The 26,020-nt window shown below is 39.7% G+C and overlaps 2 protein-coding genes and 1 long non-coding RNA gene across 6 annotated transcripts in view; 1 reads left to right on the forward strand and 2 right to left on the reverse strand.

Annotated features, from left to right (window-relative positions):
* LOC129724727 (uncharacterized) overlaps positions 1-5,314 on the reverse strand; it is a 36,613-nt gene extending 31,299 nt beyond the window's left edge. The window contains exons 1-4 of one of the 2 annotated variants that reach the window (XM_055679860.1): positions 3,828-5,314; positions 2,199-3,758; positions 267-1,085; positions 130-208 (exon numbers count right to left, since the gene is read on the reverse strand). In XM_055679860.1, the coding sequence (XP_055535835.1) occupies positions 130-208; positions 267-1,085; positions 2,199-3,758; positions 3,828-4,649 (3,280 nt within the window). In that variant the 5' untranslated portion in view covers positions 4,650-5,314. Of the gene's footprint in view, positions 1-129; positions 209-266; positions 1,086-2,198 lie in introns of both variants that reach the window. The other variant, XM_055679859.1, reaches the window with a different exon arrangement.
* LOC129724729 (uncharacterized) lies at positions 5,008-12,944 on the forward strand. 3 transcript variants are annotated; one of them, XR_008727954.1, is made up of 6 exons: positions 5,008-5,174; positions 5,248-5,390; positions 5,466-5,612; positions 5,677-5,820; positions 11,172-11,354; positions 11,477-12,944. It is a non-coding gene; the product is annotated as an uncharacterized LOC129724729 (long non-coding RNA). The 3 variants fall into 3 exon arrangements; XR_008727953.1 differs by having other exon boundaries at positions 11,172-12,944; XR_008727952.1 differs by lacking the exons at positions 11,172-11,354; positions 11,477-12,944 and having other exon boundaries at positions 5,677-7,120.
* A 6,910-nt stretch (positions 12,945-19,854) lies between these two features.
* On the reverse strand, positions 19,855-22,445 carry LOC129719843 (uncharacterized protein K02A2.6-like). Its single transcript, XM_055671252.1, has 2 exons — positions 20,587-22,445; positions 19,855-20,368 (listed from the first exon to the last, which is right to left on the reverse strand). Exons 1-2 carry the CDS (start codon positions 22,443-22,445, stop codon positions 19,855-19,857), a joined length of 2,373 nt encoding a protein of 790 aa, XP_055527227.1.
* Between the last annotated feature and the right edge of the window lie 3,575 nt (positions 22,446-26,020).

The following is a 26,020-nucleotide window of genomic DNA, read 5'->3' on the forward strand; positions in this document are numbered from 1 at the left end:
ACCCTTTTCTACGTCCCAATTCCTCCCCTCGCCCTCAACTTCGTGGATATCGTTATATCGTGGTTATATCGTGGATTCCAGTTATCCATTCTTTTAGCTTTAAATTCAAAGAAACAAAAACCAACTTACCTTCAATTCTATCATTCTCATTTATCACTGGCTCACATTTAAGTGGTTCACGTTTTTCCATAACCTTTGGTGTTGGTGCCTGTTGGGAACGAAAAATCTTAGAATTCTATATTTAAGGTTCAACTCCAACTTCTCACCCTCTGTGGGCCGCATACCGGTGCCACGTTGCCTCCATTTTTAGCCTTATCAGCTGATTCGTGGTCCTCGTCGTCACTGCTCAGAGTGAAAACCACCGGCTCCACATCCTGATACTTGGAAGACGTACCCCTACCACGACCACCTCGGCCTCCGCGTGCAGCCGACGCACCGCCTCGCGCCATACCCCGAATAGACAACATATTTCCGAGTGAGTTCTGTGATGTCTTCTTCTGCAATGTTACTCCCTTAATACCAACTAATGATTCACGTTCAGGACCGCCAACTAAACCAGCTTTGTCACTCGACAGTAATACTTTTGTATGAACCGGGGTTGACGTAGCCGTCGGAACCAGTGGTGGTGGATGTGGCGATATCATTGGTTTGTCAGGTTCCGGTATCCTGCGAGGTGGATCAGTGAAAATACGTTTGCAACGCTGACATTTAGCATGATCAATTCCGGTATAACCGCAAGTTTGACACACGGCAAGAAAACCTTTTACAATCTTTACTGGCGGTTCTTTCTTGGAATCACTCTGTTCAACGCTTATCTTTGGTGTTTCTACAACCAAAGAATGCTGTGACGCCTGAGAATGCACCGCTGGGGTAGATGGGGTCATTGTAGCTCGAAACGAATCATTGAAACGTGATTGCTGATGGTGAGAAGGCGTTTGTTGTAATTGTTGCTGAGGTGCAGTACCCATCGGGGCTTGATGATGCAACGATTGCTGGTGTATTTGCTGCTGATGCTGTTGTTGCTGCTGTTGCTGTTGTTGAGCCAATTGCTGCTGCTGAACCATTTGTTGCTGTTGAACGATTTGCTGGTGAAATGAAAATGAAAACTTTTTAAACTGGATCTCTCGAAAACACGCAAAAATATCGTTTCCACAATAACAATCTGTTTCATTTATTCAGACGACTATAAGGGGGTTCAAGGCATAACGAATACACGGGGTGAATTAAGTGTGTTAGTGGTGTTTGTGATTATGCAAAAAACTTAGGCAACTTCAGAGACTTTTTTTATATTTTGTTAGGTGCTTATTAGGTCGACAGAGGGATTCATGATTTTTGGAAACAATGTGAATTTTTAAAATTTACATTCACTTCATTAAAAGCCTTTAATTTCAAACAAATGCCACAACTCTAATCCATCAATTTTGAAACATTAGCTGGCGTAGCTTCTTTCCAAACTTTATTTGGTCGAGATTCATAAAAACCAAACTGAGCGCCATTTTTTAATAAATGGATGCCAAGGTAATGTTCTATTTTTCATAAAAAAAAGTTTGAACATATAATAAATCTATTAGGTATAAAACATCGTTCAAATTCTGTGTTTTTACAACAATATTCGATTTAGTCTTGGGCGTACACGAATACTATGTGTAATGTTTTACTTTGAGAGAATGGTGTTCTGTTATTTACATGTTCTGGATAGATTATTTTACTAGTGAACCTACGCAGAATGATGGAGCTCTTTAACATAAAAAAAATCTGGAAAAATAACGTTTCCTTGAAAAATAAAACAGACAACCAATAACGAGAATAAAAGCGTTATTTTGAAATGTGACCACACTGACTGAACCTGAAGCCGCTCTTATGCCGATCAGGAATTCAATTTGCAATATCGTTTGATTAAAAATATTCAACCTACTACGTTTGCGTGAAACTTTAGCACAATTTTTACTTGAAAATTTTGTACGTTGAGCATTAACGGCCAAAAAATGATTCGAGGCTAACATTTGTTTACGCTTTTGCATTTAAAAGTGTTTAAATATTTGGCGTGAATGTTTTACAAAAAATACATACAATTGGTTTTCGTAAAATATACGGAATAAAAACATTCTACGTAACAAACGTACACAACCAAACTTTCGAAAGGTAGCATCTATATAATTTTTCCTGGATTTAAGGTTAATATTTAAAAACGAGCTTACTGTTTGCTGTTGCATCTGCTGGTGTTGCTGTTGTTGCTGCTGCTGCTGCTGTTGACTTTTAATAGTATTCTCAGCTGCCTTTAGGTACTCAGTAGTTTCTTGCATAGTAACACCAACTGTTACGATATAATCGATGTCGGCACCTGGATTCGAGATACACTGGATGTTGCTATCAGGAGAAAATTGAACACCAACTTGTTCTAACAGCTCCTGCACAGTGCAGCTTTCCTTCGGTAAGGTGAAAGTAATCAATCGTTGCTCGCCGCTTTGCAAGATAACTAACATTTTAGCACTTTCGCGTGGTTCTGGCTCGGGTGGTGGTGGTGGTGGAGGTGGTGGTGGTGGAGGTGGTGGTTGTTGCTGTTGGACCATTTGTTGTTGCTGCATAAGATGATGCTGCTGCGATAACTGCATTTGAGTGTTCTGTTGTTGTTGTTGCTGCTGCTGTTGTTGTTGTTGTTGTTGAAGAGCAAGTTGCTGTCGGTTCAGAGGTATAGACTTTCGAATCACCATACCACGTGCAGTCATGACATTTCGACCACGCTGTGTAAAGCCACCTCGAAGATTCTCCTGTTGGCGCAGCTGTTGTTTTTCCTGAAATTGTCGGAATTGTACTGCCGTCATTGTTTGTCCATTTCCCAGTTGAATTATATTATTGGGATCATCAAAGGGAGACGGTAGTGTTTGCTGAGATTGCTGTTGGGTTTGTTGTTGAGCCAACTGCGGAGGCTGCTGTACAACTTGTGCCGATGGCTGTGGTTGCGTTTGCTGCATAGAAGAAATCGATGGTTGTGCATAAGTAGTGGTTTGATCCATCACTGCTTGTTGCTGGGAACCCGCCGATGTCGAGTTGGGCGGAGCTTTGGCAACAACGGCTGCCTGAATACTATCCTCCAGATCTTCCAAGTCATTTGCAAAGTTTTCAGGTTTCTGTATTTGTTGTAACTGTTGAGTGGCACTGTCCGCTGGTGCTTGTTGTGGTTGGGAATTCTGTGGCGCTTGGGAAGATTGTGATGTAGAAGTTGCAACTACTCTTTTAACCTGAGTTCCTTTGGCTGCGGCAAACGTTGTAGGCACCAACTGTTGCTGTCTGTTTGTCAGAGTAACTATTTTTTGTCCAGTGCTGGTGAGAATAATATTTGCTCGCTGCTGCTGTTGTTGCTGCTGCTGCTGAAGTTGAACATGTGGCTGCTGTTGGACAACACCAGGTTGACGTATTACCGACTGTTGCGATACCTTTGTCGTAGGAGCAGCAGGACGAACTGGACGAACTTGTGACTGATTCGATGCTATAGGCGTAACTGGAACATTGGCTCGAGGACGTGGATTAGAATTCTTAGGTGGCCTAGGTCGATAATTGCGAGCCCGCGGAGCGCTTTGCGTAGTTTGAGTTTGCGGAACCTGCGACTGTTGCTGCTGTTGAGTAGAAGGAGGATGAGAAGCAACTGCTACGGTGTTTGGTTGCACCTGTGGATTCTGAGGTTTAGTGATGATTAAGCAGGGACGTATGCCGGATTGTTGTTGCAAGATTTGACCTGGTTGTTGGATTACTTGTTGTTGCTGTTGATGATGTAATTGTTGTTGTAAATATTGTTGTTGCTGTTGTGGGGTCAATTTTTGGATACTAACGCGCTGCGTCGGTTGTTGCAATTGCGGAACGGACTGAGATGGAATAGTTTGATGTACCAACTGGGGTGCGAGCTGAATATTCTGCTGTACAGCGTGTCCCTGCTGCTGTACATGTTCATAAATGATTTGATGTTGCGGCTGCTGCTGCGGCTGTCGATGAACAATCTGATGCGCAGGTTGGTGTTGAAGGATAACTTGTGTCTGTGGTTGATGTGTAAGAATATGTTGTTGCGGTTGTTGGATAGCTATCTGTGCTTGTTGTGGCTGTGATTTAGGTGGTTCCTGAGGTTGCTGCCGCAATATTATCTGCTGGCCTGATCGCGGAACACCATGAACCACCTGTAAAACTTGTTGCTGCTGCTGTTGTTGCTGCTGTTGAATTTGTTCTGCAGCGGTTTGCATCGTATGCAGTGTAGTCTGTTGGGACTGTTCGTGGACCAAATTAGCCGGAATCATTTGAGAATTCTCACCAGGGGCTTCCGAATAATAGATATGTTGAGTCTGACTAGGCTGCCCAAATGCCTCCGTCAACGCTCCATCTTCCTGCTGTATTAAATAATGGGTTTCGTGCTGTTGCGCTTGCGGCCGATGAGGTTGAGCCTGTGGTTGTTGTGTCTGCTGGGCTTGATACACAATTTGCGGCAATTGATGCTGGTTATTTTCGTTCAAAATTAAATCCGACTGTTCTGGAGCTAATATCACTTGTTGTGAACCGAATTGAACATCGTCTCCCATTACCAATTGAATGCCTCCATTTTCAATATTCAGTTGTGTGTACAAATTTTTCAAATCATCAGTCGGAACGATTTGATAGTAAGCCATTTCGCTAACTGCTGATTTTAGTAAAATCGATGTTTTTTACTATGGCTGTATCATGCTCTTAACGCAATCACTTTGCACCTTTTATTATCACCGCTATACTTTTTGCTTATTCAACAATCACAAAACAAAAAATTTGAGATTTGTTTGTTTTTTAAAGCCTATCGTTGATTTTTTCAACCTTATAACCGAATATTCCGCGTAAACTTTATGAGCTTCAATTTTTTCACCGAGAAACGATTCTCTGTTCAAGCGCGTCACCTTCACCGTTGTTGCTACTGTCATACCTGTCACCCACAGTAGGAGCACACACACTGTAATAACTAGTTTCTTGCGTATTACTCAATCAGTCGCACCAACACATCAAACTGCAGCAGCGCTTGATTGCTCCACTTTCGTCTGCCAAGCGACATAATGGAAGAAAAAAAGCCTAGACATGCAAATCCAGCATTATAAGTGGGATTTTTTGTTCACATTCGACAACTTTTTAACCAACCAATTATAGCTCACGAATCTCTACGCTACCAGGTAATCGAAGATTAAACTTTCAATCACAGGAGTAATTCAAAACTTTCCCTGCACCCGTCTCGAAATTCGACAGCGTGAAAAAATCTTAAGGTTGCCTTCTGCTTTTTTATGTTAGTAGTCTTCCTCTGTCTATACTTGCTGTACTGACGGATTTCACTTCAATCAAGACGCCATCTTGTAGAAACTATCAGCAACGCGGTAAACCACTTCAGTAAGGTAGGCTAAAAACTTCGCAGACCCCATTATTCGAATCGTTCGAATCACTACACGCACAATTTTGTTTCATTGTAGCAATACCTTGCAGAAACAATGCTGATTTTGTGTTCGCTTTGTGTCTTTTTCGTGTTTTGCATATTTCAACATTCAAATTACATGATCGATGTTCTATACAAATTGTTCATATAGTAAAGAAAGCAAACGTTTTTATTGCATTATCAAGTATGATATTTTAAAATATTTTTTTGAAACATAGGCCAAAACGCTTCTCTTTCTTCCATTTCAGATCAATGTTTTAACCTACATTCTGAGTATTTCATTTCATCATCCCACAACGTGTGTTAGCAGGACCACTATCACTGTATAGCGGAACCACTGAGGGTGAAATGACGGAATTTGCGATGACGGCGCTAGCTTCAAAGCCATTACGGTTGGTATTGCTTTGGTTTGTGTTTGAGGAAAAGTGAAAGGATCAAGGATCAAATTGACATATGCAGTCTCGCGACAGTGTGAAGAGCATGGAAAAACTGTTTTCTGTCAAGACGAATCATCTTTCTGATGCTAACCCTTCAGAAACGATGCGATTCACTACGCACGCTCGTTCAATTTCACTCTAAATTGAGTAGCTTTTATACAGTTTTATCTTATGTCGAATTTGTTTATAGACCTTCCTATTTGCGCTAGTATTAGTGGTCGATTTCACTAATACAAGTTTAATTTTGGTTGCAAATAATCAACACGCTGGTAGTAACAAAAAAATTTCTCCTGCCCCGAGCTTTTATTTAAGTTGTAAGCCGATTTTTAGTTTTATTTCATCTGGTTTTCCACGAAAACAAAGTTTTTTAAAACAGGTAACACTAATGAACTAGGATTCATAAGTGCAATATTTTTCGAAATTTAATATCAGCTGATTTTTTGGTTGAAAATAAATCGATTTTATTAGGATATAGACTAAGTCTGTATTGGTGAGATCTGGCGTAGAAAGCTCTATGCGGTGTAGCTACATGAAGACTACATTTTAGCCCTGTAGCTGTCCTTCTTACTTTCCGGACTACACCAAAACTACACTTTTTCTGTCCCATACTACACCCGAAAGCAACACCAACAACAAAAACAAATACTGTCAAATGTCCAACGGAAAAAATTACAGTTGAGTGTAGTTTCGTTTGAGTGTTCGTTTTCGAGCTAAAAAGTGCAGCACCGTCGCGAAAACAAATTCGGCATTAGCTTATTGAAACTACAATGTACATGGTATAACGATATGTCAAAAGCAGAATCGGCCATATTGGAAAAAAAATTGCCAGCGAGTAGGTTTGTTTATAAACAACTAGGGCATAAAAATTATCGCATCTCATAATATATCATTTGAATGCATTAAATCATAAATATGGCAATGCTACATATCTTGCTCATTAATTTAAGAAACAATTTCCTACTTAAATCACCTGAATTTGCGGTATTCAATTGTCTAGTTAGTCAGGATATATCAACAAACACGAAAAAGTTATTCGCTGTTGCATAGTGATGCTTCGTCTCCAACCCTCCAAAGAGAACAAACGCTTCCTCACCCCGCGCCTACTTTTTGATCAAACCGTTGCACCATGTTCTACTCATCATGATTGAAACATAGATATCCAACTTATATCGAATTTCTTTATTCCACCAGCTCACCTCGTTTTGACCTGGAAGCGCACTAACTGCTGTCAAAACCCTTCTTTATTCGCTCGATTTTGACCGAGTTTTGACCTGCCGTGCTGCCCAAAGCGTAAAACTGTAGCGTAAAAAACTGTAAAATTTGTCAGCTTCAACCCACCACCGCACGTGCTAAGTTCGTAAACAATTATCTGGCATCTCTCTCTTGCGTCTTAAATGGAAATGACGTTTTATTATTGCTCGGCAGTTTTGCCCGCACACAGTGGAATAAAGAAATTCGCTATTAATCAACAACAGTGCTACCACAGACAAACAGACGTGCCTCTTTGAAAAAAATCCTGAAAAATCTTCGTCCTTATTCGAAACGTTACACTCATGCGTTACCATGTTAGCTTATTGCCTACTAACTTATTTCCGTAAAATGGTTTTTGTCTTTGATAATGAATGTGCACGCTTGCTAATAGCGACACTAGCGGCATTATTGCACACTAAGCAAAATTTCAAAATCATCGTAATTTTTCTGGTCGATGAAATCGCCATCGAGTGGCACGTCTGTTTGTCTGTGGTGCTACTGTAAACGCTAAGATTTAATGCTTGAATGCACTTGGAAAAAGGTCTTAAATTTTTCGTGTCAAAGTACCAAAAACAAGCTTAAAAAGAGCGATAATTCTTAACATACGGGTATTCTCTGCTCATTCACGTACTTCACCAGCGGCCGAAACAACAATGAACGAATGCATGAAATAAACCACATCCGGAATAATTCGTGATAAAGCCCTGTTAAGAATTCCAGGCGAAGTGAAAATCTCATACAAAATGTTCGTTTTTTCACGTGCATTCGCTTAGGGCATCCTTAACAGTGCGCTACTATTTAAGTTGTTATGGCGACTGTGTACAGCGCAGCTATTTTACGCACTCACCCGTTTTCACACCGGTCGTTGCTATCGTCTCTGTTTGGCGTTTCATCCAGCATAAACATTTAGCAGCGCTGTTACCGGGCTGCCAAATTTGAGAGCGCGATGCTTCCCGGAGGCCCGGCTACTATTTCTCTAGCGCGTTTAGGGAACATACTTAAATGACGTAGCATTTTTTTCATGATTTTTAAGCCCCCCCCTCCCCCCTCGTAGCATTTGGTCCCAAAACCTAAACCCCCCCTGAAAAAAAACCTAGCATTCGAATACCTTCCCCCCCTTCTCCGCTTCTGAAAAAAACGTACAGAAATACGTGCAGTCAGGTTTTTACGCGGTTTTTATACGCGGATTTTTTTTTTCTACGCGGATTTTTTAATTGACGCGGATTTTTGAATTAACGCGTTTTTTGACGCGATACCGCGCTAATTCAAAAACTTGTTCGCGAATTTTCGAATTACGGTGGGTTTGGAACCAGAAACGTTTAAGTGTTTATCTAGTAGAAGACTTAGTCCAAAAAATACCCACCGCCCTCCGAAAGATCCGGAATGACCGTCAAAGAGGACAATTTTAAATACTGGTTCCAGAGCGTCTCGGGTTTTTTCTAAGCCCTTCTTGCTGGGGCGGATTTTTTAATAACGCGGTTTTTACGCGTATTTTTGAATTAGCGCGTTTTTTTACGTGGATTTTCGAATTAACGCGGTTTTTTACGAGGTACGTAATTAAAACCTTACTGTAGTAACATACATACAAAAAATACTTGAAAAAAAACCGTGTCTAATTCAATTTATTTATAACTTATAGACTCGTGACTACATCTTCTGCTTCGAAGGGCTTGTGTTTTGGTACAAGGCGTAAAGATGTAAACAACTTAGTATGATCCATGTCTGCAGAAAACACAGAAACTATTCCGGAAATGAAACGAGTATCTTGTAATTTTCACTATTCACAAAAAAGCAAACGATTTTTGTATTCAAAACAGATTGTGTGTTTGGAAATCCAAGTGATTGTTTATGTAGCAAAGCTTTTAGAAGATTTCAGAATGCCACAGATAAAAACATTTCGATAGATTTCGCTGCAATACTTTGTGCAATGTTTTAGTGTATTTTTAGAATACATTTTTCCTGCAAAAAAATCAGTCTTTTAAAAAAATGCTACGTCGATTTCACTACAACCCCCCCTCCCCCCTTGTCACAGCCTGTCACAAAATGATGATATCCCCCCTCCCCTCATAAATGCTACGTCATTTAAGTATGGTCCCTAATTAACGATTCAACATTATATTTGTCATCCAAATATGCTAATAAAAGCAAAATTCAGTACATACCACGCTCAAAACTTGAATTTCAGTCTCGTCACATTGTACATCCAAGAATTTGTTATTTTCGCCCTTATTTTCCATTCACAGCACAACATAATGTTTAACGGCGTCAGTATATCTTTTCGCTTTTCACTATGCTCCTTTGCTTTATCTGCTCGACAGTATCGCCCTTTACTTTCCCCCTTTTTCATCTGCTTGACAGTATCGTCCTTTACTAAACGCCGTGTTTACGTTATGGTATCGGAATAGGCCTTCTGCTTTCTATGTTTATTTTGTTGACAACTTCTATTGGCCTTGACAACTCTGTTGATATTGGTTTGGTTTTTACTTGCGAAAGTGAAGGAGAGAAATATTTTTGCTTTTGTTTTCACACATAAATTGACAATTCGCGTAGGTGCGAACAGCCTCAAAAATCTCTTTTACTTGAGTCAGGGCCAATTCCGCCCATTTGTCAGGCCAAGTTTCGCACTTCACTGACGTAAACAAAAAGGGCGTATTCCTAATTCTATGTTCGTTTTGAAATAAAGTAGATTTCGCCCTTAACAAATGTCGAGTATTTTAATACTTAGAAAAGAAGTACATACAATATTTCCTCAAAGTTTAAAGGTAAAATCTCTGTTTGTTTACAATTTGTTAGATTCGCCTGTAAGCATAGTTTACAGTTCCAAGCGAAGTGAAAAATTTAACAAGTGAAAAAGAGGTTGGCAAAATCTGTCGTAAAAATCCGGTTAAGACCTGTTTAGAGTTCCAAGCGAAGTGAAAATCTCATGCAATCTGCAAAATTTTCACTTCGCTTGGAACTGTAAACAAATTCGATCCAGCGAAATCAAAGGCTGTGGATCAAATATTTTTCACTTAGGCTTACTTTTTCCACGCATGCACACAATTGTGAAAAATGAAGCAGCTAGTGAAAATTTGACATTCCAGCGTGTTTATATTCTGTAAGCTCCGGCCAATCTTCACTTTCCTCGAAGTGTAAAATCGTGAATTACGCTTCGCAGAAACTGTAAGCTACAGGCTGGGGAAATACCTGTGTGTTCAACAACCGAGTTTTCACGACAGATTTCGCTAGCGAAAATTTATGCTTTTTCATTTCTCAGATTTTTCACTTCGGTTGAAACTGTAAACTATGCTTAATGATACACACAAATATTTCACCAGCCTGCAGTTTACAGTTCATGCGAAGTGAAAATGCGCCGGAGCTGACAGAATATAAACGCGCTGAAAAGTCAAGTTTTCGCTAGCTGCTTTTTTTTCACGAGTGTGTGCATGCGTGAAAAAAGTAAGCCCAAGTGAAAAAGATGCGATCCACAATCTTTGATTTCGCTGGATCGAATTTGTTTACAGTTCTAAGGGCATCCTTAACCGTGCGCTTCTATCCAGCTTTTTACGCACCATAATGGCGGGTGCTAGAATGCGTGTTCGTAATTTGTGAACCTCTCTGCTTACGTCAGATTCGTGATTTCTGTAGATTTGGCAACATTAATGTTGCCAGATTTATTGTTTTTTGTACGAAATACATGAAGAGTCAAACTGACGTAAGCAGAGTTGTCAAAAGGGTAGGTAACATATTACGAATTTTTCAGTATAGCGTCCGCCATTATGGCGCGTAAAAAGCTGGATACCCCGTTTGGTAGCGCTCTTATCATCACTTCATACCGTACCGGTTGCTGCTAAGGGACCATACTTAAATGACGTAGCATTTATGGGGGGAGGGGGGGATATCATCATTTTGTGACAAGCTGTGACAAGGGGGGAGGGGGGGGGGTTTGTAGTAAAATCGATGTAGCATTTTTTTTAAAGACTGAAGATGAATTTTTCGAATTTTCGAATGCTAGTTGGTAAGATAATATTTTTACAACCAAATAAAGGCCATAAGCAACATTTGAATAATTTCAGATGCAGCTGCTTTGTTGGACAAGTCGCCTGTTTCGTTCATAGATAGCTCGTTTTCGGAATGTGAACCAACACTAACCACTCTGACTGCTGAGCACTCTTCTCTTCAACCCAGCAACATTTTAGAGGTTTACAATGAAAAAATCGTGAACGGGAATGACAAAGCGAGAACAAGCCTTTCGGCCTGTGAGTGTAATGTTTTAAATGCGATGAACGACACAGAAAAATCTTTTTCTACTGCATTTCCGGGGAATCGCGAAATTAATTATACAAATAACGAATGATTGTATTTTCATTGATTTATATAGGTTAAAAGTATGTTATTTACATTCGGATATTTTACTACGCACTGCAGCGCACAAAAAATCGCAAACCGTAAACATAAGAATTTCACTTGATTGGAAACGGCTGGAATCATGCCAAGAATGTACACAGACTACGTTAACTGCTTACAAGCCGTCACATGAAAAATATAGCGGATTCCAAAATCAAACATTCGAAAGTATCACAGTGGATGACTGCACAGGAATACTTAACAACGAGTCACTGTCGAAGAAGTTGGATCATTCGTTGAACAGTCTATCTAATGGTAATCAATCACATTAATTAAAAAAAAATATTTCCCTTTTATTTTCAGCTGAAATGTCAACTGGCGAATGCACCAAAGATTGTTAAATAATGATTTCAAGCAATGTTTACAATTTGTCACAGTTTTCTGGATTTAATTTAGAGCCACAATGGCTTTCGAATAATCAGCACATGAAAACCTTAATTGGACTTGGAAAAAACGATATGGTCACCCAGAGCCGGATTTACGATTGTAGGGGCCCGGGGCCCAGTTTACAGTGGGGGCCTCGAAATAAAACAAAACCGTTTTTTTTTATCGTACGAGTTAAATCGTATTGAAAAGTTACCAAAAATTTGTTAGAGTTTTTTTGTTCAGAGAACTTATTAATTAAATAATCAACATTCAACTCTTTCAGAATATCGTACTCTCAACTTAAAAATGCTAAGTTTGACAGCCTTTCATTTTTCATAGTCGTACGCAACCTATTTCCAATCATCTTCATCTTCATCTTCGAAAAAGACCTTTCTCCAGTTACGTTCGAGATCATTATGCCTTGTTTAGACTACGCCGCATATTTCCTGATATCGCCAGATGATATTGGATATCACTTCGGGTGTTCACTCTACAGTCAGATGATATGGTTTGACATTTACTTCGGTAATTGAAAAGAGAAGAAAACAAAAACAGGTCAAGGCAAAAACAAGACAACAAGAGCAATGTAATTAGGATAGAGATTTCAGCTAGTTGGCTCGCACCAATGTGAACTCTCATAAGCAATTGTCAAAATGTGCGGGATGACAAGAGTAAAAATATTTCCTTCCTTCTATTTCGCTAAGCGAATTTCGGAATTTGTAGGCTTGCGTCAAATGTTTGTTGGCCGTGTTGCCAACTGCTGCGAATCTAGTTTTTATTGGTTTTCGAACATGATATCGATTGTATGGAATATCAGGTGATATGGATATGACATGGTGATATGGCCTCGACAGCACGAATGGCCCGATTTCGGGTAATAAGGAGTGTAGTGTGAACGGGGTATTAGGCTCAAATAAATCCTCAAATAAAATGATTTTTGAAGGCACTAAAGAGTTTTTGATTTTTTTCTTCTGTAATCTTCTTTTTCAAGCTCCACTTTGATATACACGCGGGGTTTTGTGGCGATCGCACATTTTGAACAAATGTAATAATAAATTCGGTGCTTGCTTACTGTTTACAGCCTAACCTGAAATTCGAAAATTTTTTCTTGATATCTAAAAAAATCCTACGGCAATTTTAAAAAATTGCAATCCACAGGCAAAAATTTGCACACGATTTGAGAGACTGCGCAAATATAAGGCGCAAATATAAGCAATAATCTACAGAAACTAGGAAAAAACTACACACATCTGCAGGTCAATAAAATTTGCACACGGACAAGTAAGCTTATTTAGAGCGGGGGCCTAGTGTGGTTGGTAACGTCTCCGCCAACCACGCTCGACGCCTGGGTTCGAATCCCACCGCCGACATAGGTGTCGATGGTTGTGAGGTGGCGTGATCTACTCACAACCAACCCAACTGGTCTAGATTCAATCCTAGCCGACACCGAGAGATTTTCTGAGGCGAAAAATCTCTGGGATCACGCCTTCCATCGCATGAGGAAGTAAAGCCGTTGGCGCCGGTCCGTTGATAAACGGGTCGTGAGTTAGGGTCCTGGGTATGGAGTCGCCTCCCTGGGCGTCGGTGATTGGCCACAACAGTGGCGGAACTAGACCGACGGAAAATAAGCGAGAATAAAAAAAAAAGTAGCTAAGCTTATTTTTCTTTGGAATCAACAGCAATGCATTAAAAAAACTTCTGGATTATTTTCTTCCTTTGCTTTACCTTCCATGCGCGCTGTGTAATGTGTGTCATTCCAAGAGAATCGAAGGTGAACTCTTATGGATGTAGTTGTGATATTGACGCTCGCGGAAAAATAACACTGAAGGAAAGTTTCAGATTGGAATGGTCTGTTTAAATTTTCTTGCTGTAAATTGAACTTTTGATTGAATCTCATTATTGATAGCGAAAAGAACTTTTTCTCGTTTTGTGGGGGCCCCAAAAATGTAGGGGCCCGGGCCCCCTGGGCCTCCCCTCAAATCCGGCTCTGTGGTCACCGATAGATTCAGTACCTTACTTACTGCTCGCAGAGTTTCTAACCTTCCGGGTGAAAATCTGCTTTCGAGAAGAATCCCTGCTGATGAAACTTTTCGCTCACAGATAAGATCACGCAAAAGACCGAATGTCAGCAGCAGTCGGACTAGTAATAGACTTGTCCACACACTCCCATTATTGAATATTACTAACTACTCTAGAGGTAACATACTGTTCAAAAGTAACTCTAATCGAGAAAATTCTAGCTCATTGCGATGTGCAAAGCAAAATGATAGTAGCACAAAACGCAGTAGCAAGCTCAGTACGACGGATGACACAAGTCTCGCACGTTATTCGGGTGGCAATATACTATTAACCAGACTTCCTACTAAACACTATAGCATGCGAAAGAAGGACGATCAGAATAACTATTCAAACGATGAATATGAAAAAAGTTATGGAATATGGCAGTATAAATCAAACACTGATGAAGATTGGTCAACAACAAGGCCTACGGGGCGTTCTGGTTATCCACACAGTCGATCATTGCTTCAACTAAATTCAGTAGAAAAGAGACTTGAACCAAATTTAACATTGGATTCGATTGGATGATTTGTCATTCCGTAACGTTTACTGTAGTACACCGAAACATTTAAAAGTTTGTGAGTTCGCGAATGGTATAAATAGAGTGAATACCGAAGAAACCCCATATCATCACCTCCAAATTGATTTTCTCGACTCAGAATACGAGCCAGGTGATCTGAACTCAGAATATGATGAATTTGAGGATGGTGGCATAGACGATGAAAGATTGTATAATATAATAGGAGATGTTGAACCAATGACAAATTTTACGATGGATGAATATTTTGAAAAATATTGCCCCTCGCATGACTATTTGGACTTCTGTGATAATCATTCATTCCCCAATTTCTTATTTCGCTCTATCAAATTGACACCCCAGTAGCGCAGTGGCAGTTTTTTTTGGGTGCATTGTTTGTTTTGTTTTTCATTTGCAACATTAAGTATATATTTTTGAGCAGCTTTAGTTGAAAATTAGGTTGAATATCAAAACAAAACTAGTGTTGCATGATTGATTGGGTGATACTAAGTATCGATACTTTCTCAATTGTCATTGTATCGATACCAGACCTCACGGTTTTAAGAATACTTTATTATTTGGCCCTGACGACTCTGTTGATATTGGTTTGGTTTTTACTTGTGAAAGTGAAGGAAGGAAATATTTTTGTTTTTGTTTTCACACATAAATTGACAATTGCATATGAAAATTCGCGTAGGTGCGAACAGCCTTAAAAATCTCTTTTACTTGTGTCAGGGCCAATATACATAGGTATCAAGCACTGACCATTGCTGGAGTGATTTCTTATTAACCTACCAAGGTTGCAGTCATGATAGAGATTTTTTTTGTCTATATAATAAAATATTTCTTTCAAGCGTTTCGATAACGCTAGTATCGATACCCATCACCCAAACTGCGAAATCGTGTGCGAGATTCGACTGTGATAATCATGTATTTCGGGGTAGTCCAATTTGGCGTAAAAGTCGCAATATTGTAACAGAACCATTATCAGCGATAATGAGTTAGAAGATGATGCGAACAATAATAGAAAGTATGCAGGTATAATATTTTGGACTTTTATCATTTTGGGAGTTACTTGACCTTAGGCCATTGCACAATGGTGCAGAAACCGAAGTTAGGGGGAAAATATTATCTAGAGCTCGACAGCAATATTTGAGAGTAGAACTTTCTCCTACAAGGTGTTACATATGTAACAACTTATTCGAAAATTATCAAAAATTAGGGTAACCCGAATTACCGATGAAATCATTTATTTAATTATTTTGTGTTTGTAGATAGAACAAAAAGTTGTTCTACAATGTTATATCTTCGTTAAAATGAATTTACTCAAATATAAAAATAACACATTTCCAAAAAAAATTCTCCATATATAGAGTCAAATGTGTTCTTAAAAATGAGGCCCACAGATATTTTTCATGTTTATCCCAAAAAGAACGACTAACAATAATAAAAAAATGTTAATACACATTTGATGAAAAATATTAATAACTTTAGGTAGAGTTGAAATACTCATGATGTCAGTATTGTGAATTGTTTTCCATGAAAAACCCTAAAAGTTGTTCAAAGACAGTTTGAATGTGAGAATTGAAAAAAAATTTAAATCGGTTATTTTCAAAGATAGAGCAAAACTTTTTTCTACACTTGCTTAAAATTAACCCATTATGGACCGGACCTAGATCCTGATTTTTCTCCAAATCGATTTTCACAACACAGGCTTGTATTGTTCTCATCAAGAAAAAAATGGTGAAGAAAAAATTTTCCGACTTTCCACAACCGAGTATTTTACTGTTCGTTTTTCCGAACAGTGGGCCAATGTGTGATAACAAATCAATGAATCCTGAGTCCTATGATTTCGTTTAAAATTATTATTCATGTGGTTCAAGAGCTTCAAAACATTTGGGATGTACATGAACATTACATTTTTTACAGATGAATATTATAAGTTTGTGACAATGCCTGCATCTACTTGACTTTTCATCGTGAGCTCTAGCTGGAAAGTGTAGTCTAATACTTAAAATCAACGAGAGGGGGAATATATACCACATTTTCTTCAGATGCCCGATGAATAGCTAAAATTTCTTCATCATCACTCTTTTCCTGCAGTGTAGCAAAAACTTCATGCATCGCCAATGCGCGGCGTCGATTCATCTTGATTTCTAAACATGAGGATCGAATTCACTATAGATATACTTAGAGCAAAGTAATCAAAAGACATGAAACTGATACTTACGATAGCTTCAATACAGATTCAGCCCACATAAAACAATAATGATTGAAGCACTATAAAATAAACATTCAAAACCAATCCAGCCATTCAACTAACTGCGTTTGACAGTACGTAAACAAAGTGAACACCTATAGGACCACTGTTCGGAAAAACGAACAGGCATTTTCGATCAAAGGGTACGCGCGTTGTAATGCTCGTAGAGTATTGATAAATGGTATACAATAAAAGTCATCCATTGGCAACTAGAATATATCAATATCAATAGCTTCAATTATTTTTTTCAGTTTTAAAAATTATAATGAAAAATTGTGTTTTTGAAGACAACTGCGCGAAACTCTAGCCACCCTACGGGATGGTTGGGGAGGGGTGTCCAGAACATTTTTTTGTAGCCAACATTCCCAGCTATCATATACAGAAGACGGAATGTTTTTATCTTATCTCAGTTATTCGTGAAAAATTTCTAAAGTACTGTTCGGAAAACCGAACACCCGGTCCAAAATGGGTTAAAAACATGACAAAAATTGTAATATTTTTATAGATTTCACATGTGAAAGCATAAAGATTTAATTTTTTGATATTCTCTCCTAAAACTAGAAATAACTACCGTAACCCTATTTCGGAACTGTAGGGAATCTTCGTCGTAAAAAATCAAACCCGTATCTTTGTTGGGTAGTAAGGGCAACCATAGGGTGACTATAAAACACGACTTTATTCGATGTATTTCACTTCCCAAAAAATTGTATTGTCATTGAACCAGTTGTTCTCGTCGTAAATAAAACTCCGTATTCTACGATTTAACGAGTATTTATTATGAGCGAACTTAACCACGCGGTGGTCTATAATAGGGATGGGAAACCTTTCGATAATTATTGATATTATCGATAGCTGCCGGTTAACGATAGAATCGTTAAGCTTTTCGCATTATCGATAGTTATTGATATTTTCCTTGCATTGGCATGGCATTTCTACTCCACAATGATGCCAGAACTGAAAAAATATATTGGCCTTGCCTTTGTTCAAAGAGAATTCGATGATTGTTCGCTCTCACATGAAATCCTCTTTAAAATTGTTAGAAAATTGAAGGATACTCATTTTCGCTCACTCTACCTTACACGGACACCGGCGAGATTTCGCTAAGTCGCTAAGTGCGAATTATGCGTGCGAATAAACTTTCCTTTCCGTTTTTTTGTCCACAACGGGAGCAACACTTTGTTGTTTTTCTTTATCTGGTTCTAGCTGTCAAACTATCGATAATTATCGATAGTTATCGATGGTATTAGGGAATTGATCGATAATTATCGATAGCCATTTTAGTCGATATTTCCCATCCCTAGTCTATAACTGATTGATTTTACACTCTCTTGTTCTTAGACTTGTACAGCCTATCGATAGTAGTAGTAGTATGAAGCATTATAATAGTAGTAGTATTGGAATGGACGAGGGGTGCGCCAATATTACAACACTTTGGAAAGAATCACATTTATTTAAAACTCACATCGTAATCCTTCAACTTCTGTGGCATGCGTGTTTTACGTTTGGGTCTGGTCGCACTGGTATAGTCTGCTTGTTTAGCTCGAGGGAATGTGCTATGAGTTATAACATCGAGTACAACATAGAAACGTTAAATCTGATGTTTTTGCTCTTTTCTGTTTTCTTGCTTGTGTTTGGAAGAAATTTTTACTTAGATTACATCAATTTTTTGGATAATAACCAGATCCACTGTGTCTACTTAAGAAGCGCAAGGGCTAAGCTCCAACCGAAACAGCAAAATAATGAAAATAATCCGACCGATATTGACGTTTTTGTATCAGGTTTGACGTTTTTGTATCAGGTTTGACGTTTCCGTATCAGGTTTGACGTTTTCGTATCTTCGATGTTATACTCTGTCAAATGTACAGCGAGGGATAGGGAAAGGCATTCCCTCGGTTTAGCTGACCTTTCAACGCGTTGCTTCGGTTTGTGATTACGCGTCGCCGCATCATACGCTTGATCAGACGTTACCTCGGGAACTTCGCGAATTAAGCAGTCGAATTTGCTGATTCATGACGATTGGAAAACTCAGCAAATGGTTGGTTTACTCGTACCAAAGTAAGCGATTCGGAAATGTTCTCGGCGGTCTCATGCCGTGGCTTAAGGTGAACCAAACTACGTCGATATTCTGTGCCAGCTGCGTTTATCAAGTAGGAGCGATCATTCAAGCGTCTTGTTACAATTCCTGGTGTCCAAATTTTAGTTTCTTCAGGATTTAGCTGAGCGAAAACCGGTGAACCCACCTGTAAATCAGGCAAGTTTCGGGTTCTTGCATCGTAGTTGAATTTGGATTTTTTACGCTGTTTCTCGATGGCTTGCGGTACTCCTTCTACCACTTTTGGGAGCAACTTAGTGACTGAAGAACACTGGAACACTGCACCGTGTGGATCGTGAGAAAAGTCGCGCAGCCGGACTGGAGCCAATCTTGTTCGGAACATTGCGCCAGTGAAGTAGGGCGAACCAAAAATCTTCGTCTGTGTCTTCACATTTCTTCATCATTTTCTTGACAATTTTGACCGCTGCCTCTGACTTTCCATTTGCCTGTTGATGATGCGGCGATGACGTAATGTGTTCGAAGTCCCAGTCTTTTGCGAATTGAGCCATCTTGCGGTTGATGAAGTTCGTGCCATTGTCCGTCAAAACCATCTGCGGCACACCATGCCGCGCAAAGTTTCTTTTGCACAGTTTAATTACGGATTCCGGAGTCAAATCTTCTAAGGGGTCGACCTCAAAGTAGTCGGAGTAGTGATCGACCGTAATTCGACGAGTCGACGAGGAATTTTCGCTTGCGACCGCGGTGCTCTATGAAAAATACATCCATACTCACCATTTGGAATGGGAACACTGTGATACTGTGACTCATCATCGGAGGGTTTGGTTGAGAAGCGGCGTATTTCGCGCAGACTTCGCACTCTTTCACGACATCCTTAATGTGGGAACTCATGCCAGGCCAAAAGAGATTCGCTCTGGCCAACTTCAATGTTGCTTCTACTCCGCCATGACTCACATGGAAGCATTCAATCAGGTTGCGTCGTAGAACGTATGGTACCACAATTCGATCATTTCGCAAAACCAAATCATCAACAGTGCTCAATTCGTTTCTGTAGTTGTAATAAACTCGAACACCATCAGGCACTTTATCAATCACCATCGGCTAACCGGTTTGAATGTAGTTAATGATCAACTGCATCGACGAATCGGCTTTTGTTGCTTGAATTATCTCGCTAAAACGTTGGTCAGAGATGCTTAGGTAAGTGGTTGGTTTTACATCTTCGATTTCTTTCAGAACTTTGAAAATATTCAGCTTTCGGTATTCGTTCACTGTTTCATTGGAGGTTAATGGAGCTCGAGAAAGAGCGTCGGCAACTACGTTGTCTTTGCCAGTTACGTACATTACCGACAAATTGTACCGTTGTAGGTTGAGCAGCATGTGTTGCAGCCGGCGCGGTGCCGACAGCAGTGGTTTCTGGAAAATGTTGATCAATGGTCGGTGGTCAGTCTTGACGACAGCCTTCGGATTTCCTACGATAAGTTGATCAAACCGTACACACGCGAACAGGATCGCCAACAGCTCCTTTTCTATTTGCGCATAGTTTCTTTCTGCTGGTGTCAACGTTCTCGATGCAAATCCGACCACTCCATCTTGCTGATATATTGCCGCACCCAAACTGTAGCAACTGGCATCACACTCTATCGTTATTGGAAGATTGGGGTCATAGTAACGTAGCGTCCCGATCTCAGCAAACAGCGACTTTACTTTGTTGAATTCCTCTTCTTCAACTTTTGTCCAATTCCAATCAAATTCTTCAGAGATTAGTTTTCGTAGGTTAGGTCGTAGGTTAGTTTAAGTAGGTAAGTGAGATTGACGCTGAGATTCCTTACAAACCGGCTCAGGTAGTTTACCATTCCGATAAAGCGGTGCACTTCCTTTCTGTTCGTTGGTTTAGGAAATTCTCGAATGGCAGTAACCTTAGTTTCGTCTGGCTTTAATCCGTGATCTGATCCATAAACCAAAACATCGTCTGCAATACATTCAACACCATCCAGTCCTTCAATAGCTTCTTGTAACTTTAGCTGAAAAATTTCCGGTGCCGAGGCGATACCGAAAGGCAAACGTGTCCAACGAAAGCGTCCGTAAGGTGTCCAAAAAGTGGTCAGCTTACTGCTGGCTTCGTCTAATTCCACATGCCAGAATCCTTTCTTAGCATCAACGGTTGAAAAAACCTTCGCCTGTCCGAGCTCCGGTAAAATTTCATCCAACGTGACAACCTGCAGATGTAGTCTTTTCAGCGCCTTATTTAGGGGAACTGGATCCAGACAAACTCGAATTCCATTCGATCCAGGACGTTGTACAATTACTAGATTGCTAACCCAGTCAGTGTGCGATGCTTCCTTGACTATGAGGCCATCCTTTTCTAGCTGCTCGAGTTCTTTCTTCAGATTGTTTCTCATTGCTACCGGGATCCGTCTGGGAGGCTGGATTGATGGTGGTACATTTTTTTCGATCTCTAACGAAACGGTACCGGAAAATTTTCCGTAGCCAGTGAAAAGATCCCGATGATTATCGATTATCTTTTGAGCCTCAATTCGGTAAATGTTAAGTAGGTTCTCTGGTGGGGCCGTAGATTTTGGTTGAGTGAACTGCACTGTTTTGCAAAACTTCACGAAACCAAGTTCTCGAGAAGCTTTAGCAGAAAGCAGAGGACGGTGATCAACGTCCACCACCTGGAGAACTAAGCGATACTTTCTATCATTTCGACGGCATGGGATCTTGACCTGTCCTAACACGTTGATAGGACCACCGCCAAAGCTTTGAAGCCGCAGCTTGGAAGGCTGTACCGGTGGGTTGTCAATTCCGCTAAGCTTAGCAAGACTCGAGAATCCGATCAGACTTGTATTAGCCCCGGTGTCGACTTCACAAGTTACGGATTTCCAATCGTTGGCGAATTTCAAATCATGTTTCGCTAAAACGCTACCGCTGTGGTCCGAACTGTCGAATACTTTCCCGATCTCGTACTCTTCTGATTCTTCCGATGAAGTGTTATCGTCCGATGACGTTGCGTCGTTGGATTCACTGCTCTCATCCTTCACTTCCTTTATTCGTCGAGATCGCCGATTCTGCGGTCTTTTGTTAGCTTTGCAAACTTTTCCAAAATGGTTTTTACCGTTACACTTGTAGCAGCGTTTTCCCAGGGCAGGACAAGATCCTTTGGAAAATTCGTGGCGATCTCCACAGAACTTGCATCGAAGTGATCCTTTTACTGACTTATCTTTATTTACTTTGTTGACATCTGCCGTTTTAGGTGTTGACATCGCCAGATCCAGTGACCGCTTGGCCGCGATCTCTTCGGCTCGATACATATCCACGGCTTTCATTAGTGTTATATCAGTCATCGACAACATTTTTGTCCTCAACTGTGACCATCGGTTAGCCGTAACGATCTTAAACGTGATAAGCTCATTTTCTAGATTACCAAGCTTTGCCAACTTTGCAAGAGTTTTGAGACGTGCTGAATAATCATCGATCGACTCATGCGAGAGTTGACCAGCCAAAAAGAAATCTAACCGATCGATAATAATGTTTCGCTTCGCCACGACTTTTTCCTTGATGGCGGCCAATGCTGTGATCGGATCTACCTGCTGCTCCGCTTCGAAGTTGAAATATTTTCTTCTGGCCGTCTCTCCGATCACCGAAAGAAGAATGCTGACTTTCTTGGCGTTCTCTGCAATCGGCCACTGGTCCATCCCGATAGCTCTCGAATATTCGTTCCAGCTTTTAATAAAAAAAAATCACAGGAAGGTTGTATGCAAAGCCACGACCGCAAGGTTGAAGTAGAATACTTTCACAAGAAAGATAACCCGGATGCTTGCGTGTCAGTCATTTTTTCTAGTAAATAAACGTTGACCGTTCATTGGCAGTATTGTAATTTCACTTTGTTTGATATTTTGAATGAACTTTATTGAATATTTTTAAAATTTTGCGCAAACGAGCAGTTGAAGTGCTGCAGAATTATAGTATGCACATTAAATACGACATCATTGAACGTGAACGGAACAAAGGCTACAGTTATGCAGAACGCGAATGTCGGCGCGATGCGATTCGCCTTATTGTGGTGAAATGTACAGCTCTTTTTACAGCGTAGTAGAACTATACATTTCAACACATTTCGTATTGCCGAATCGCATCGCGCCGTCATTTGCGTTCTGCATAACCGTAGCCAAACACTTAGCGACGCAAACACGAAATTATAGTCAAAGTATGCATGAAGATGAAGATAATTAACTTTGGATTATAGCGCAAAACGAGAAAACATTAACTCTTCAAATATTCATTTGTATTCTTCAAATTTCAGTTCAATTTAATATCTGATGAAATGTCTGTTTAATATCTGATGAAGGCTCTTATATAGGCCAAATAATGCATTCCCAATTCACTAGGTCCATTACTCTGTCGACCGTGCTTGGGAAAGCAATCGTATAACGACCAATCAGAGGTCGGGGAATTTTGTGTTTTGACAAGGCTTAAGAATTTTCAATAGTACAACAGTTCTAATAATAAAATTGCAATTTCCTGCATTTGTAAGGAATCTTAGAAGATTTTCTAATCGATTACTGCAAAAACGAAGGAAATCCATCGAAAACTAACCGTTTTATTAGCATTTGAAATTGGACATATTTCTCACTCTTTTCGGTTTTAGATTTTCATTTCACATCCCTATGTAGCCGAACTTCCTGAGAGAAGTATTCTACTTCAAAAATCTAAATTCTCCTCCATGTCGCCGTCTACGACTAACGGTGATGGCTGGGGAACTGGAATTCTCGACGACGGCGACGGCTGTTGATTGACCGCCGTGGTCACTCCCTCCATCAGCCTCATCAGAAATTCTGCCTGTTGGGTCATAAAGTGTTGGAATTGTGTAGCATCCATATCGATGAGGATTCCGAATTCCTATATGCAAAAATCACCCGTATTACAAAATGGCTTCCGATGCCTTCACAAAACGTGTCCAAAATGTTCTTCACTCCCGTTTTTTTTATTTCGGGGAAACACAAATACAACAAATGACTAACTAGTCCGTGTCCGCATCTGACACCATGTTCTCGTCGTATAAAACTCCGTATTCTACGATTTAACGAGTATTTATTATGAGCGAACTTAACCGTGCGGTGGTCTCTAACTGATTGATTTAACACTCTCTTGTTCTTAGACTTGTACAGCCTATCGATAGTAGTAGTAGTATGAAGCATTATAATAGTAGTAGTATTGGAATGGACGAGGGGTGCGCCAATACTACAACACCAGTTGATCAATTTTCGATCTTTTAGGATCAAATTAAAGGCATTCATATCTAGTCGCCAGGAAAAATACAAAAAAATAAAATGGAAAATGTATTTAGCGACGCTAATCGTTGATCCGCTAACTATAAAATTTAGCTCGATAATCACTGAACACTAAACCCACGGATTAGCGATTAGCGTTTTGAAAGCCAAAATTTAAGCGACGCTAACTAGCTTAAAAATTTGAAAAATTACTAAACCAACTGAAAATTAGCGTCACTAATACCAGTGTTGTTTAACGTGAGAATATTTAACTATCTATTAATTTATTTATCAACACATGAAAACGAGGATCCTGGATTTGAAGAAGTGGGGAAAGATGATTGTAGTAAGAAAATAAAGAAAATGTCACTGTGGCAAATAAACAAAACTGCTAAGGAACGTGGTGAAAAATATCTAAGAATGGACGGTACAGTTGTTCCAGCTAGGAAAATACAGGACCCATGCAACTGTTTTTTCTTGATATATGCTATGAAAAGTACAGTAATGCTATACGTAAGCGGTTATTAACAAATCTCTCGAAACTTTCATCTTCAGACCAAAATCAATTTATTAGTAATCATATAGTGATTAGTGAAACAAGTCGACAAACGGTTAGTTAAATAACATTAATTTTCAAAACTATAAAAATAACACATACATTATTTTTATAAGTTCTCAACTCACGGAGATTATACACACGTAAATATTTTTTACCAGCTATTAATGGGAAAATTCGAGTGTGTAAAAAAATTTTTTAATCAACGCTCAATATCAAAGATAAAAAAACCGTTGCCTTTCAAAAAAGATGATTTTCAACAATGGGATGTACTACGACGACCAACGAGCTAAAATGGCGGTCAGCGTCGTGTACCGATGGAGCACATCAAGTATATAGAGAACCACATTAATTCGTTTCCAGCTTATGCATCACATTACGGCCGAGAGAAATCTTCAAAAATGTACTTGAGTAGCGATCTATCCATTGCAAAGATGTTTCGGTTGTACAAGAAGAAATGCTTCGATGAAGGGCTCGAACCAGGAAATTACAACTGGTATAGAATTGTGTTTGGGACATTTAAATTGGCATTTCGCAGACCCAGTAAAGACACATGCTTTGAGTGTGACAAATTTGCAATAAAATTGAAAGCTTCAGGTGAAGAAAAGTCGAGTTTATCTAAACTTCGTGATGTACATCAGCATTACACGAAGCGCATGTACGGTGAAAAAAAGGAAGATGTATGTGAGGCCAAGAATGTTAAAAGGGGGTAGGAAGGTATCCTTCGACCTGCAATGCAAAAGTGTCTGCCAACGCCACATTTACAGTGCGGGACGGCGTATTATAGTCGACAGTTTTATACATTCAACTTTACTATTTTTAGCACTGAAGGTAACCAAAACAAAACTGATTGCTACCTGTGGGATGAAACAAAAGCTAAGCGTGGCTCCCAGGTAGGCTGACCAGGTTTTCTCGAGATAAAAACGGGACGAATAGGTTCAAAAAACGGAACACATGATAAAATAGATTTTTGGAAATTTTTACCAATCAAAGCATACAAACAATTATTTATTGCTTTGATGAACTTGCCCGATCCTGAAGAGTGTGATTTTTTGCAATGAGTTCCTGAAACTTTTCACATAATGATCGAGATTTTGACTATCAATTATCATGGTCTCAAATTTCAAGCGCGACTTTTTCATCAGTTCACGATAGGGGATGTCCTTCCAGTGGTGCGGTACTTCAAGAATGCACAAAACGTACTCAGTAATTTCAGAGAAATCCTGGCTGCTTGGGAACTTATTTTCAATTTAGGGAAATTTCAATGCAAAGCTCTATTTAAGATTTTTTCAAGGAGTATCCGAAAACGGTTCGAAATGGTAAAAAGACGGGACGGTTAAAAATAGTCGAAAAGACGGTACTGTCCCATTCAAAACGGTACGTCTGGTCAGCTTACTCCCAGGAAATTGGATCTTGCCTGCTACATGATTTGAACAACATGGCT

The sequence above is a fragment of the Wyeomyia smithii genome, chromosome 2, assembly GCF_029784165.1.
Source record: "Wyeomyia smithii strain HCP4-BCI-WySm-NY-G18 chromosome 2, ASM2978416v1, whole genome shotgun sequence".
NCBI classification, from domain to species: Eukaryota; Metazoa; Arthropoda; class Insecta; order Diptera; family Culicidae; genus Wyeomyia; species Wyeomyia smithii.